The sequence below is a fragment of the Macaca nemestrina genome, chromosome 1 (genome assembly GCF_043159975.1).
Source record: "Macaca nemestrina isolate mMacNem1 chromosome 1, mMacNem.hap1, whole genome shotgun sequence".
In the NCBI taxonomy this organism is placed as follows: Eukaryota; Metazoa; Chordata; class Mammalia; order Primates; family Cercopithecidae; genus Macaca; species Macaca nemestrina.
Window position 1 is genome coordinate 55,565,711 of NC_092125.1, and position 15,154 is coordinate 55,580,864.

Below are 15,154 nucleotides of genomic sequence, written 5' to 3' on the forward strand. Positions count from 1 at the left end.
TCAGCATGGAAAAACATATGCATGAAAAGCACAGGAAAAAACTGTAACCATAAAAATAAGTATAAAAATGTTGTAAGAACAGGACGGAATCATTATTCGCTTTGACAAACACATATTCAGTATTTCTGTAGTATGTTCAAAGTGCAGAGCAAAGTGATAGGAAAACAAATATAAAAGTAGGGACAGTATCTCTTACTGTACCTTCATGCTCTGCTATAACTCCAATGATGAGTATAAAGCCTAGTTCATGATAGGCACTCAAATAATTTGTGAATAAATGAGATAGAGGTAAAAACATGATTCCTACTTTTGAAAAATTTACTACCTATAGAAAACCAAGGTAAGTAAATTCCATTATACCACACAACAGAAATTGGGAGTTTTATTCATAGCAGTTTGTGGTAAAAGAAGGAATTTCAGAGTACAGATATCAGAAAATAAGCAGTCTGGAAAGATTAGTTTTAGAGACAACTACAAAGGTCACAAAATGACTGACTTACCTGCCCCAAACTTCTGGATTCAGGGATGATATGATCACAAGATAAATGATAAAAGTGATTAGGTATATTCTAAAGACCTTAATTCACCTGAAATTAATTAATTTAGGGAATAATTCTCCAGAGTAGAATTTTTTTTTTTTCCCTGAGACAGAGTTTCACTTTGTGGCCCAGGCTGGAGTGCAGTGGCACAATCTTGGCTCACTGCAACCTCCACCTCCCAGGCTCCAACAATTCTCCTGCCTCAAGTCTCAAGTAGCTGGGACCACAAGCACACGCCACCACACCTGGATAATTTTTGCATTTTCAACAGATAGGTGGTTTCATCATGTTGGCCAGGCTGGTCTCAAACTCCTGACCTCAAGTGATCCACCGACCTTGGCCTCCCGGTGCTGGGATTACAGGCGTGAGTCACAGCACCCGACCCAAAGAACAGAATTTTTAATTTGAAAAGATTTTACTTCCTTGCAGAGAAGAGTTCAAAATAAAATACTCCACTGATTAGAAGGATAAATTTTAAAATAATGAATAGGGTTTTGAATATGTTTGCTTCATTGCTATGCTTTTGTGAAAAATATGAGGGAAATTAAGGCAAGACATGTATTTGGCAAAATAATACAACTTCTCTAAGACTAAAAAAAAAACCCTCAACTGCCTGCTCCAGAAGAAAATGAAGGCTATTGACTGTGAAACTATTTTTAGAATCTTAAATGAATATGAGAAACAAGGATCAACATTACTTTGCTTTTTCACATGGTAGTTGTGTGCTATTTCAGTGTGAAAAAAAATCTCTTCAAAAACTGCACTTAAACCACCAGAAAGGTTTCCTAGGAAAGCCATAAAACAATGAAACAAATGCAGAGGCTGAAGTTTCTAAGGCAAAATGATAACCTTGTCTTACTTTGGCTTTATGGTTAGGGTTCAAATAACTATAATTTTGGGACTGTATTTTTTAATCAATTCTATAGATTAGCTTCCCTACTATAAAATTTAATATTTGAATGGAATTTTTAAACAGAAAGAGTGGCCACATTATCACAATTTTCAGTCAAAGAATAACAGAAGTTCTAAACTTTTATTAAAATATACTATTTTATTATTAATTCAACCACATCAATTCATTTACTGAGAAAAGCTTTTGAAGACAAATTCTTACAAAATCAAAACTATTGCCTTAAATATTTTTAGAAATATAAAATATATGACCTATTGAATTTTTAAAAATTTATTGAACACAACCCACTAGCTTCCCTCCTGAGAAGTTACTAGACTAGTATTAAGACAGAAATGTACATAGACAAAACAAGTGTGGAAACAGAAGGTCCTACAGATACAAAAATACGTATATAAACATTTTTGTGTAGGGTTGAGAAGACAAAAATATGTGTATAAACTTTTTTTTGTGTAGGGTTCAGAAAAATTTTTCAGGGGAAATAATGTCTGAACTAAGTCCTACAAAATGAACTGGTGTTTTCTAGGTGGATAAAGGCCAAGAAACTGACATTCCAATTAATAGGAATGGCTTGACCAAGAATCAAAGGGCAGAGGAGAATATCTTATATTCATGAAACGAAGAGCAGCTAAGTATCTTCAGAGATATGGAAGGTTCTGAGGTGTAGGGGGAAAAGGAACTAGACATGAAGGGTTGGGTTCTGAAGGGTCTTAATCGTCATATTAAAGAGTTTTTTTACTTTATCATTTATTGTTTACTTTATTATTCTTACTATTATTTCCGGTTTTTTTCCTATAAGTCTTAGGGCAAGGGTGTCCAATCTTTTGGCTTTCTTGGGCCATACTAGAGGAAGAAGAATTGTCTTGGACCACACATAAAATACACTAACATTAACAAAAGCTGATAAGCTAAAAAAAAAAAAAAAAAAAAAAAAGAAGAAGGAGAAGGAGGAGAAGAAGGAGGAAAAGAAGGAGGAGGAGGAGGAGGAGGAGGAGAAGAAGGAGTAGAAGGAGGAGAAGGAGAAGAAGGAGAAGGAGGAGAAGAAGGAGAAGGAGAAGAAGGAGTAGAAGCAGGAGAAAGAGAAGAAGGAGAAGGAGGAGGAGAAGGAGAAGGAGAATAATAATAAGAAGAAGGAGAAGAAGGAGAAGAAGATTACAAGAAAAATCTCATAATGTTTTAAGAAAGTTTAAGAATTTCTGTTGGGGCTAGGTACAGTGGCTCACACCTGTAATCCCAGCACTTTGAGAGGTGGAGGTGGGCAGATCACTTGAGGTCAGGAGTTTGAGACCAGCCTGGCCAACATGATGAAACCCCATTTCTACTAGGAAGACAAAAATTAGCCAGGGGTGGTGATGGGTGCCTGTAATTCTAGCTACTTGGGAGGCTGAGGCAGGAGAATCGCGTGAACCTGGAAGGTGGAGGTTACAGTGAGCAGAGATTGTGCCACTGCACTCTAGCCTGGGTGATAGAGTGAGAATTTGTCTCAAACAAACAAACAAACAAAAAAAAGAATTTGTATTGGGCCACATTCAAAGCTATCCTAGGTCGCACGCAGACCACAGGTCATGGGTTGAACAAGCTTGCCTTAGAGACTCACTGAAGAATGTTAATAGATGGTAAATGCATCTTTGAGGGAAAAGACCTTGCTACATTTTTCTTTCTTTTTTTTTTTTCCCCTACTTGAGCCACAAGTACACAGCAAGAATGTAAAATGTTGTTAAATGAAATAATGACATTTTACAAAATGGCACCCCATCATGAACTGTTTCAATTTGCTGCACAACTTTGCTGATAGCTTTGAAATAAAATGAGAACCATTTTTAGATTATATAAAAGAAACTACCCTCTGCATGCAATGTTATAATTTTAACAATTGAATTTTTTTTGGTCAATATTAATCCTAAAATTTTTAGGTTTATTTAAAAGAAAAATAGAAAATATTCAGAATTTACATGTCTATCATCTAGGAAAATGTCATATAATTTCATAAATAGGATTTTTAAATATCAAAAAAAACTTACAAATTTATATGCTGTCCGTACAGCAGGGGTTGCTTTGGTCATTGCTGTGTTGAATAGTGCACCTCCTTTCTGCAAAAGAAAAATGGAAAGACGGTTGGCCAAAATGTCCTGAAAACAAAGTATTATAGTAAGTTGCATAAAAAAAAAGAGCTTTACTCACAACTTAAAGACATACACAAATTATTTCATGTTCAGTGTTTTCAAGTTTCTATGTACTATATAATTTCAAACAAAATGTACACTTTCCACTTTATTCTTTAGTTGATATAATACATCACTTAAAAATCATTTCTTCCTTGAAGGTTAGGTAGACTTGAGCAATATGACTAGTAATTTGAATATATTTAAAGCTTGATAAGAAAGAAATACAAGTTTATCAGCTGTTTTAATATTGGGCAAATAAAGTCTCTGTCGGAGAAAGTTTCATATTTAAAAATCATATTAACAAAACTACATTACCACAAATTATAAAACTGCCATCAAATCCTACTAACCCACCTAATTTCTTCTTCTGGAAAATAATATAAGAAAAACAAGATTTGGCAGGAAAATCTTAATTTTCAAAATGAGCCATTTATCTTTAGACCAAAACTTTCCATTTAAAAATTATCTTAATGAGTATCAACAAACTATAAACATAAAAGAAGAATATTTAAATTATGACAAAATATACAAACGTTTCAAATATTTCAAATAAACAGCATAAGTATAAACAGCATACTTTTGCTGAACATTTCTCCATTTATGTTAGAGTAAAAGAATAACATTTGAAAGCTTATGATTACCTTGACTGTATGAACCCATTGTTGATATGACCTCGGGTTCCCTGGAATATATAAAAATGAGATGCCAGGAATGGTTGATCAAAAATAAATCGTAAACCAAAATTTATCAAGATAAATCGTAAACCAAAATTTATCAAGAACTAGTATTTGTACAATTTTTAGTAGGCAAATTTTATATGCACTGTTGTAAAAGAAGCAATAAAAGCAATGGCATCATAAGAACTAATAAATTGCCCTAATTCTTAGGAATAGAGTAATTAGCAATTTTAGGAATAACAGAGAATCACTTTTTCTTCATCCATATCTGAAACTTAACAGTGTTCAATCTCCTTTCACTTTAATATTAGCCTCAGAGGAGAAAATATAACCAACCTCTCTTTTGAAATCCAAATTTCTTATGTTTTTCAAACTGACTTTTCAATGTTTAATATCTATGTTGTTTTGTAAACTTTGCCTCTTTTACACAATTAGGTTTATTTTAAAATAATATTTCATGTACATGGAGAACTTTAAAAAAACTAGAAGAAAATTTAGAAGTGCAAAAAACTTTGGCAACAAAAAAACATTCTTCTACAACTGCTAAATATTAACAGAGATTAGTAGCTAACTTTATTTTAATGTAAGCTTGCAGTTTTAGTTTTGAAAATATCCTCTAGTTGTAAATCTGTTAAGTTAGAAAACTATTACCCAAGGAAATGTGAAGCAAATGCAGCTTTTAGGTTATAGGTTGTCGTGATTATGAAAAAGCTCAAGCGCTAAAAAAAGTAGTTCTAATAATATCTGGCAATCAACATATCTGGTTCCAAACTGATAAATACTTTAGTCAATAAGATGATATCAGAAGGTAAAAAAAGAAATACATATACAACTTATCTAATCTTTCCCATAAACTGATCTCAGTTAGATTTCAGCTACCTTCTTGTTTAAAAACTTAAATACTCCCTAAGTCACAGGCGTAAAAAGTCACAATAAAGAAACAAAATCCCAGGTCTGTTGTAGTGGCTCCTACCTATAGTGCCAGCTACTTGAAAGGCTGTGGCCGGGGCACTGTTTGAGCCCAGGAGTTCAAGGTGGCAGTGTGCTAAGATTATGCCACTGCACTCCAGCCTGGGAGACAGGGCAAGCCTCCATCTCTCTCTCTCTCTCTCTCTTTTTTTTTTTTTAAGTCCCAATGGCTACTCAGACACTATCCAGTACAAAGAACCCCTAAAACATACTGTTCTCCTCTACTTTGTGGCTGTGGATTTTAAAAGATGTATCACCTTGCTCTTACAAAATAGAGACAAAATGATCTCAGTCCCAAAATTTCTTTCTAGCTGTTATCTTTGCATCTCTGATCAACATCAGGCAAGAAGTGTCCAGCTCTGGATTCACTTCTATATTTAAAATCTTACTCTAATTTAAAAGAAATCTCAAGAAACAATTTTTATTCTGAAAAACATCTCTGACTACTCAGAACACAGCACTGCACCTTTTCTGGGGATGAAATATGATGACAAACTTTTTTTTTCCACATTATTTAACTTGTGAAATAACTAGAGCAAAATGTAACTACCTAAAATAACCTTTGTAAAAATAAGTTGTACTGTTTAAAAGGTATGAGGTTTCAGGTGATATTTGGTTTGACCAAACTTTTAAAAGTATATTTCCCTTGTAAAATAGTAAAACATTCCAAGTTATCCTACCAACTTATTTCTCAGAGATATTTTTAAACTACAAAATAAACCACAGATCTTTACTCATCCAGATTATTCATATATGTTTATTTCTGTAAAGAGCTCTCATCCGTTCATATACTTATTACTTCTCTACTAAAAATGGTTGAGTGGAAATCATATATTTAAGACTTTTTTTATTATTCACAGTATTCTGGAAAGTATTCTGTTATTATTCACAGTATTCTGGAAAATTCACAGTATTGTTATTTTAATTGTTTTCCCAAAATAAATGTAAGAAAGTGGAGGAAGAAACACCAGTTTAGCATTCTGTAACCTTTGTCAATACAGAAAACAATTTTTTAAAACCTCTGAACCACAAAGAAACTAGCTATCATAAAAGTTTCAAACCATTGTAGAAAGGTTAGGGTCTTATTTAGAACTATGAGGAATAAAAAAGCTAATTTTCAGCTCTGTACAAGTCATCACATGTTTTTATCTACATTATTTGAACTGTATTTTTCTACTGTAGAATAGGCAAACAGTGCCATAAGTGGTCAGTTCAATGAGAAGGAAGTGGGCTTTGAAGTCCAATGGACCTTTGGAGCTCAGGCCTACTCTATCCTTGTGAAGGATGTGATTTAGGATAAGGTCGTTAACTCGGCTGAGCATCAGTTTCTTCATTCATCAAATAAGCATAATAGTCATTGCCCTTCAGGATTATTGTGAGGATGAAAGATAATGATTAAACAATGTTTGGTATGGTACATAGTATATTGAAGAAATATAATAAATGATCATTATTACTATAAATAATTTGCCAAAACAGAAAACTGGGGTTCTATGATGACGTATTATTCACTCATGTTCTCAAGGCTAGCAACTGAAAAAGAATAATAATCTAGGATTTTAATTCCCGGTTCATTATTCCTTCAAGTCTGAAAAACTACGTCTAAGACTGCTATGTAAAATATGATTAAAACTTAAGTTATACAGAGTTTCCTCTATATCACACCCAAGGCAATTATATTTGAAAGGGAAAGGGACTGCTCAAGGCTAATACCCTGAAAAAGAAGGTTAATAGAGAGAATTACCAGTAATAATCTAAAATTTCATAATATAGGGGCAAGGAAGTCCCTTGCTTTGATGTTAGGAAAACATGGTACAATTTAGGCAGATTCCTATTTTAAAAGTTTTAAGGGCTAATTGTGCCTTTAAATTTCAGTGCTTTTATGATTTAAGGTTCCTATTTCCACAATATTTATGAGAAAAGCACATTATTCTTTAGTAGTATTAGAAAAGAAGCTGTTGTTCTTCTAAAAATGAATTTGAATGCTGAAGAAATCCCTCAGAATCCTTCTTTTAAAATAACTGGATTAGGGCAATAATATGCATTACTGAGGCAATCCTTAACATTATTTTTGTTAACAAAACAAGTGACTTTCTCACACTCAAGGACAAAATATCTATTTCTCACTTATGCCAAGACTTTCTCTTCAAATGTAGTTGCTTAAATTTCAGTAATTTGTACTTATTTATCTCAAAATATAAATTGGTCTAAATTGTTCAACAAGGCCGGAAAAATGCCATTAAAACTGATATTACCTACTGCTTCCTTCAAATTCCTTTGATACCTTAGTCAGTAAAACTAAATAAGAACAGAAAAATAAATAAAAGAACAAATAAAAGACTCATCAGATTATATGTGTAAACTAAGGAAGAAACACATGCTAGTGATGGAAAGTAACTACACACTCCTCATAAAAAGAATCTGAAAACATTTCTCCTTTTTAAAGTTAACTTGGTGTAAATTTAAAAACTAGTTTTCTTTTAAATGAAAAAAATATTTAAAGAGAGAATATGTGCTTAACTACTCAATATTCTTTACCTGCTTTTTCACAGACCAATACTATGTTTACTTAAATGCATCCTTTGTTCTACTCCTGTCCTGTTTTATTATCTTTTAAACTCCATGATTATTCTTCCCTTTACACATTCCTTTTAAGTTAAGTTAAAATTTTCCTTTTTAGTTAAGGTCAAAGATGTTGCAAGGGTCTCATGAAGGAATAAGGTGTGACATGGATTTCCTTAATAGTCCTGCTGAGGGCTCACAGGTCACAGGCAGGTTTTAAAAACATGCACGCATTCACAGATTCTGTAACCATACACTTCTAGATTCAAATGTGAATCTAGATGTTCCTTATCTGATTGTCCTGCACTGTATATTTTTAATCAGAGCCACAATAATGATAAAGCTCCATCATATTCATATTCATTTTATCATAACCATCGGCATTAACAAAAATAGTGTATAAACTACTATTGCAATGATAAAGAGGAGAAAATACATGTTTCTCTGAAATTTCCTAATTATTTTTGCTTAAAGGAACATAAGTTTTTCTTAGTTTTAATGTTAATTTCTGCCACAGTGGTCTTTCTAGGACTTTATGTATAAAAAATCTACAAGAAAGTCAAAAGAGATGAGAATTTTGCTTTGATTAAATCAGAGTAGGAAAGGGTTAAGTATTACTCTTGTTTACTGAATGTTTTTGCATTAAGAAAATCTATTATAAAAAACAGGATATCTTTGAAGTCACATAGACACATGTGGAATTGAGACTCTGGCCACTACTGGCTGTGTGACCTTGAGTGAATTATTGAGCTGAATACTCGATAAAAATGAGCTAATGAAAGTATCTCCTTGGGTGTTGTGAGGATTAAATGAGATAATATTTGTAGAGCTCTTGGGAGAGTTTCTGCCACATACTAGTGCTCAATAAATATAAGCAATTATTATATTACTATTATCAGGAGAGAAACAACAATGTTAGATCAGTTTACTTCTTTGAAGCATAGGTTGATTTCATGACATCAACATACTCTTCTTTCTCACAAGGGTAGTGTGAATGACAAATGTTTGGAACTGACCTCTAGGAACCATTTTGTAAAGACACACACACACACACACACACACACACACACACACACACACACCCCTAGCTGGATGGATATCTTCTAATTAATAGTTAGAACACTGCTAATTTTTATTATATTAGTCATCTTTTTATTTCAAATTCTAACACATTTGAGTTTATTTTCATCTACAAAACAAGTCTGTGTATCTATAACATAACAGAATAATTTAAAAATAATGCTTGACAGGCACAAATTTCTAAGGAACTTTCTTGCTGTACTCACTGGAATTAATATTTGTCAAATGAGGCTTTCCTTTTAGATAAGTACTGGCTCTCTCAAATTAAAATAAGAGTTCAAAACCTTTTCATTTTAATAAAGAACAACAAAGTAGTGGGCATTAAGTTGTATTGAAAATGTAGCAATTTCTAAGTCAGATACTAATTGGTAATCATATTCTCCTAACCTTTTTTAAACAATAAGGCTTTTCGTGAAAAATTTTAGTAGGCCCTCCCACCAGAAAAGTCACCTATCTCTACTCTATTACAGAGGTACCTGGACCAATGGTTAAGATTACAGAATTTAACTGTACAAAAGGATCATAGTTCTAGCCTCTTATTGTCACAAAATGTCATCTTCAATTCTATAAAAGCTAGTAGCCCCACGGGTCATAAAGATAATGAGACAGCAGTTATGTAAATACTGAAGAGATGCCTCAAGCAACTTGTCCATGAGCTGACAATATTTTGCTTGTCTGAATTGAGAAGTAAAAAAGTCTTATTTTAACACAAAAGTTCAATTGAAGCTAAATTTTTACCCATGAACTGAGGGAAGCAAGGAGCTCAATGATTCCACATTCAGCTTCCTTGCTGAGTCAAGCAAACTAACTTTTCCCCAAGCTAAATGCTTTCAATGAAATGCTATACTTATATCAGATAAAGTTCCACAACTGCTGAGTTCATTTGTACTTCCTTTAATGAACCAATTATCTCAATGGTTTCTATATTTTCATGATGGGAAAATGAATCTTAAAAATAACGTTAAATTTTGTGGAATGTGTAGAGGAGTACCTATTATGTTTTGTCTTTTCATGTTTCATTTCTCAATTCCAGCATCTATTTATTTACACATAGACTGAAATTTTTTTTCCTCAAAACAAACATACAAAGAAGTTTTAAAAATTGCTATTATACCAGGTCAAAAATTAACACACTAAGATATAGAATACAGGGATTTTTGTTTATTTAGTACACCTAATATTTAGAACAGTGCCTAATACATTGTAAGCACTCAGCAAATACTCAGTGAATGAACAGGTCATTTCAAGGACTCGAGCAAAATGCTCTGCAAGTCAAGACTATACACCACAGCAATCGTGCAAAAATATCAGTTTGTAAGTTATTAATTGTCTAGATAATTATAATATTATCTAAACATTTACACTAGAAGGATTAATTGTATTTATGGAATGGTAAACTGGAAACTTTCCTAATGCTGCAGTGATCTATAAAGTAAAAAAGGTAAAGATATCTAGATAATAATACAGTTACTTAAATATGTAGAAAGAATTTTGGTGTTCAGACCTTTCTTTTTGGATTGCATTACCAATCGTAACTTTAGTTCTTAAATTCATACTCAGTAATAGCCATCATTAGTAGTTTTCTAGCAGAGAATACTACTATTCGGAAGGAAAGACAGGAAGATACGAGTTGACTGGATTTCTGTATTACTGATTTCCATCAATATTAAGAGATTATCCAGGCCAACAGCTACCAATTCATGAGGCCAACTTAATGCCTTGAGTAACAGATATCAGGCAAAATAAGCTAATACCATATCTTTTATAAGATGAAAAAAATATATTTAAGACATTCCATATTTAGGAGAAAATAGTTGTTCATGAAATAGGTTTTATCAGACACAAGTGCAAAGACTGTTATTGAGAAAATGGATAATCATATTGTAACTTGTCTTTACCTCCACAAAAGCCACCTGAAGTGATCTCTTCTTCAAATACATCAGAGAAACCCCTTCCTGCATTTAGTTTTGCCAGTCGACCATCGATAAACTAAAATTAAAAAGTAGCAAATAAAATGTTATCCAATAAAATGTTAATTTTACATTTATTTTATAAGGTTAGATTTTTACTTACATCAAAAACATTAATAACAGACTCGTATAAATTACACATATATGGTGTATATATACACACACATGAAAATTCTCAAACAATGGAAGGAACAGGTGCTCAATAAACAGTTGCTAATTAATTAAATCGCAAATGTACAGCAAAGACTCTAAATCTAACTTATTAGCAAAAAATAGCAAAGTGCAGTAGTAAAGGTCATAGGCTCTGGAAAGGTTGCTCAATGCACAATCTCTGCAGAGGGGTTTGTACAAAGGTACTATTGCCTTGCCAAGCCATTTACTCAAGGGGCTCTGTCTTCCCCAGCCAGGCCTGTTTTCCCAGTACCTGCCTCATGGTGTTACTGCAAACAACAAATTAGATTAACCTAAGAAATGTGACACAGCAAGTATCTGTGAGATACTAGACATTACCTTTTTTTCAGCTTATTAACTTCATTCAGTAAAACACTACTTGTCTAAACTATTATATTCTAACACATAACAGAGCACCAAATAATTTTAACCATCTACAATAAAATCAATACAACTTTCATAGTTCCTGGCATACGTGATCACTGAATGATAAGAATTATGATTAGTAAGTTAAATACAGTTGAGGTAAATGCATATTGACTTGATATGCATGAGGCTATTTTAGGCGATATTTTTCAGTGTTCTTAAAAAAGAGGTTGGAAGAGTGGGAAACTGAAACTATCAAAAGCACCTGAAGATCATTTTCAAAGTGCAGAAATCTAAATACCCTGGAGACTATCTTCCATTGCCTGTCCTGCTCCAATCCTTACCTGTTCCAACATACACAGCATATCAGAATCTCACGGTATTAATGCTGCATTTGAAAAGTATCCTGGGTATTTTTATATGACCAACCCAAGGTGAAAATCAATGATTCTACATACACACACATACACACACACACACACACGCGCGCGCGCGCGCACACACACACGTATTACTAGCACTTGGTTACCTTTTATTTTGTTGATTTGTGGCACCTAGAATTTGATACGTTGTAGTTTACTCCATCCATAATGATGATGAAGTATCTTTAAGTCTTCCTTGCTTAAGAGGCAGGGGATAACATAGGAAAGATTTACATGCTTTTTGCAAGGAGGACTTGAAGATGGATTAAAATGTTCAGTTGCATCCAAAAACTAACTAATCCTGACCATAATTTTTTACCCTAGAAATTTAAATTTTACCTGAACTAAAATAAAGTAGTTGGTCTTAAAAAAAAAAAAGAAAAAAAAAACTCAGATACTTCCCTGGTTTTCTGTTTGAATGGTTAATGAACAAAACTAATTGAGATGAGTTGTACAGGACAATACAGTATTCCTCAGCAGCAATTTAAGATAACTAATAGGCTGGGCATGGTGGCTCACGCCTGTAATCCCAGCACTTTGGGAGGCCGAGGCAGGCAGATCACGAGGTCAGGAGATCCATACCATCCTGGCTAACATGGTGAAACTCCATCTCTACTAAAAATACAAAAAAATTAGCCAGGCGTGGTGGCGGGCGCCTGTAGTCCCAGCTACTGGGGAGGCTGAGGCAGGAGAATGGTGTGAATCCGGGAGGTGGAGCTTTCAGTGAGCCAAGATTGTGCCACTGCACTCCAGCCTGGGCGACCAAGCAAGACTCCATATATATATATATAAGCTGGGCATGGTGGCGCATGCCTGTAGTCCCAGCTACTCAGGAGGCTGAGGCAGAAGAATCGCTTGAACCTGGGAGGTGGAGGTTGCAGTGAGCCGAGATTGCACCACTGCATTCCAGCCTGGCAAGAGAGCAAGACTCCGTCTCAAACAAACAAACAAACAAATGTGTTGGGGGGGGGGGGGAGGAAGATAATAGCAGTAAGTCACACCAGTTATAAGACTTTGATACAAAAATCTCTTACAGAAAAAGTAAAGAAAGAATAGAAAATGAATCAACAGATTCACGTTCAAAATGTGGTTTACCCAGACCAAGGGAACAGAATAGAGATCCCTGAAATAAAGCTGCACACCTACAACCAACTGATCTTTAACAAAATTGACAAAAATAAATAATGGGGAAAGACACCCTATTCAATATATGTGCCAGGAAAACTGGCTAACATATGCAGAAGAATGAAACTGGAGTCCTACATTTCAAGATATAAAAAAATTAACTCAAGGTGAATTAAAGCCTTAAATGTAAGACCTCAAATTAAAAACCTTTCTTCCTAGAAGAAAACCTAGGAAATACCCTTTCAGACATTGGCCTGGGCAAATAACTTACAACTAAGTTTTCAAAAGTAAATGTAACAAAACCAAAAATTGACAATTGGGGCCCAATTAAACTAAAGAGCTTCTTTACAGCAAAAGAAACTATCAATGAAGTAAACAGACAACCTACAGAATGGGAGAAAATACTGGCAAACTATGCATACAACAAAGGACTAATATCCAGAAGCTATAATAAACTTAAACCAACAAGAAAAAAACAAGTAACTCCATTAAAAATTGGGCAAAGGACATGAACAGACACTTCTCAAAAGAAGATATAAGTGGCCAAGAAACATATGAAAGAATGCTCAACATCACTAATCATCAGAGAGATGCAAATCAAAACCACAATGAGATACCACCTCACACCAGTCAGAATGACTATGATTAAAACGTCAAAAAGTAACAGATGTTAACGAGTTTATGGAGAAAGGGAACACTTACGCACTGTCTGTGAGAGTGCAAATTAGTTCAGGCCCTGTGAAAAGCAGCTAGGAAATTTCTCAAAGAACTAAAAATAGAATTACCATTCGATTCAGCAATCCCCTTATTGGGTATATAGCCAAAGGAAAATAAATCATTCCACCAAAAAGACACCTGCATTTGTATGTTTATCCCAGCACTATTCACATAGCAAAGACAAGGATTCAACCCAGGTGCCTTTTAACAGCAAACTGGATAAAGAAAATGTGGTACATACACACCATGGAATACTTCGCAGCCATAAAAAAGAATGAAATCATGTCATTTGCAACCAATAAATGATGCTGGAGGCCATTTATCTTAAGCAAATTCATGCAGAAATAAAACCAAATACTGCAAGTTTTCACTTAAAAGTGCGAAGTAAACATTGGGTATACATGGACACAAAGATGGGAACCATAAACACTGGAGAGTTCAAATGGTGGGGAAAGGTGGGAGAGGGGCAGAGGCTGAAAAACTACCTATTGGGTACTATGTTCATTATCTGGGATATGGGATTATTAGAAGCCCAAACCTCAGCATCATGCAACATACCCATGTACCATACCTACACATGTACCTCTGAATCTAAAATAATGAATGAATGAAAACAACTATTAATGGGAAAATGTGCTTTAATCATCCTTTTATCATCATCTAATGCTTCTGAGTGAAACTGTGGTAAGATAGGTTTAAATAAACATAGCCTAAAATAATGGAATCTTAGATTTTTTTAGAACATGAGTTGTTCTCACAAAACTTAGAACTATTTGAGGACAGGGACCATATATTACCCATTTTCACATCTTCATTATGCTTGGCATACAAAATGTTTCCTATAGTATAAATCGACATGGAGTGTGGAGTATAAAAGGCCTGCATCACAACTCGGCCACTTACTAGTTTTATGATCGTGGGCCACTTGTCACCTCTAAGACTATTTCTCCTTCTGTAAAATGGGAGTAATAAAAATATCTTATGGGGTATTACAAGAGCTAATTAAAATATTATGAAGTGTCTGCATTGTGTACACCAAATAAATGCTAAATAATAAAGTCCACTTCCCCCAGTACCATCACCTTTTCTATCTCTGTCAAATTTTTATGAGCTTCCCGAAGGAAGATCAGTCTTTCTTGTGTATGCATCTTCAATACCTAGCAAAATACCTGCCATAAAGTTTGAACTGAGATGTTGTGGAAATACTGAAGTACACTTTAACAATGCTGAAGTTCATATACTTTTACCTGGTTTTAAAGTTAAATAATTATAATGCATAGAACTAATTCATTTCATTCTATCTTGAGATCAAAGCTAGGAACTTATAATGTTGGCATCTTTGCTATATATAATAGTAATTTTTAAAAAGGTGGTTATAAACGCACCCAAAATTTGACTTGCACACATTTGTAACACAGTATTATAAATCAAAGTGATCTAATTTGATGGACTAGTTATAATTTTTCTAAAAAAAATAAAGT

General features: G+C 33.8%; 1 protein-coding gene across 12 annotated transcripts in view; it reads right to left on the reverse strand.

The window, feature by feature from the left end:
• Positions 1-15,154, reverse strand: part of LOC105484665 (DENN domain containing 1B) — a 321,512-nt gene that overhangs the window by 79,780 nt on the left and 226,578 nt on the right. For 11 of the 12 annotated variants that reach the window (XR_011612370.1, XR_011612369.1, XR_989127.3 and 8 more), the window contains 3 exons: positions 10,801-10,891; positions 4,256-4,296; positions 3,471-3,539 (listed from right to left, as the gene is read on the reverse strand). Coding sequence is in view for 9 of the 12 variants with exons in the window: in XM_011746499.3 (XP_011744801.2) it covers positions 3,471-3,539; positions 4,256-4,296; positions 10,801-10,891 (201 nt within the window). In the remaining 3 variants the exon portion in view is untranslated. Of the gene's footprint in view, positions 1-3,470; positions 3,540-4,255; positions 4,297-10,744; positions 10,892-15,154 lie in introns of those variants that run through there. The other variant, XM_011746509.3, reaches the window with a different exon arrangement.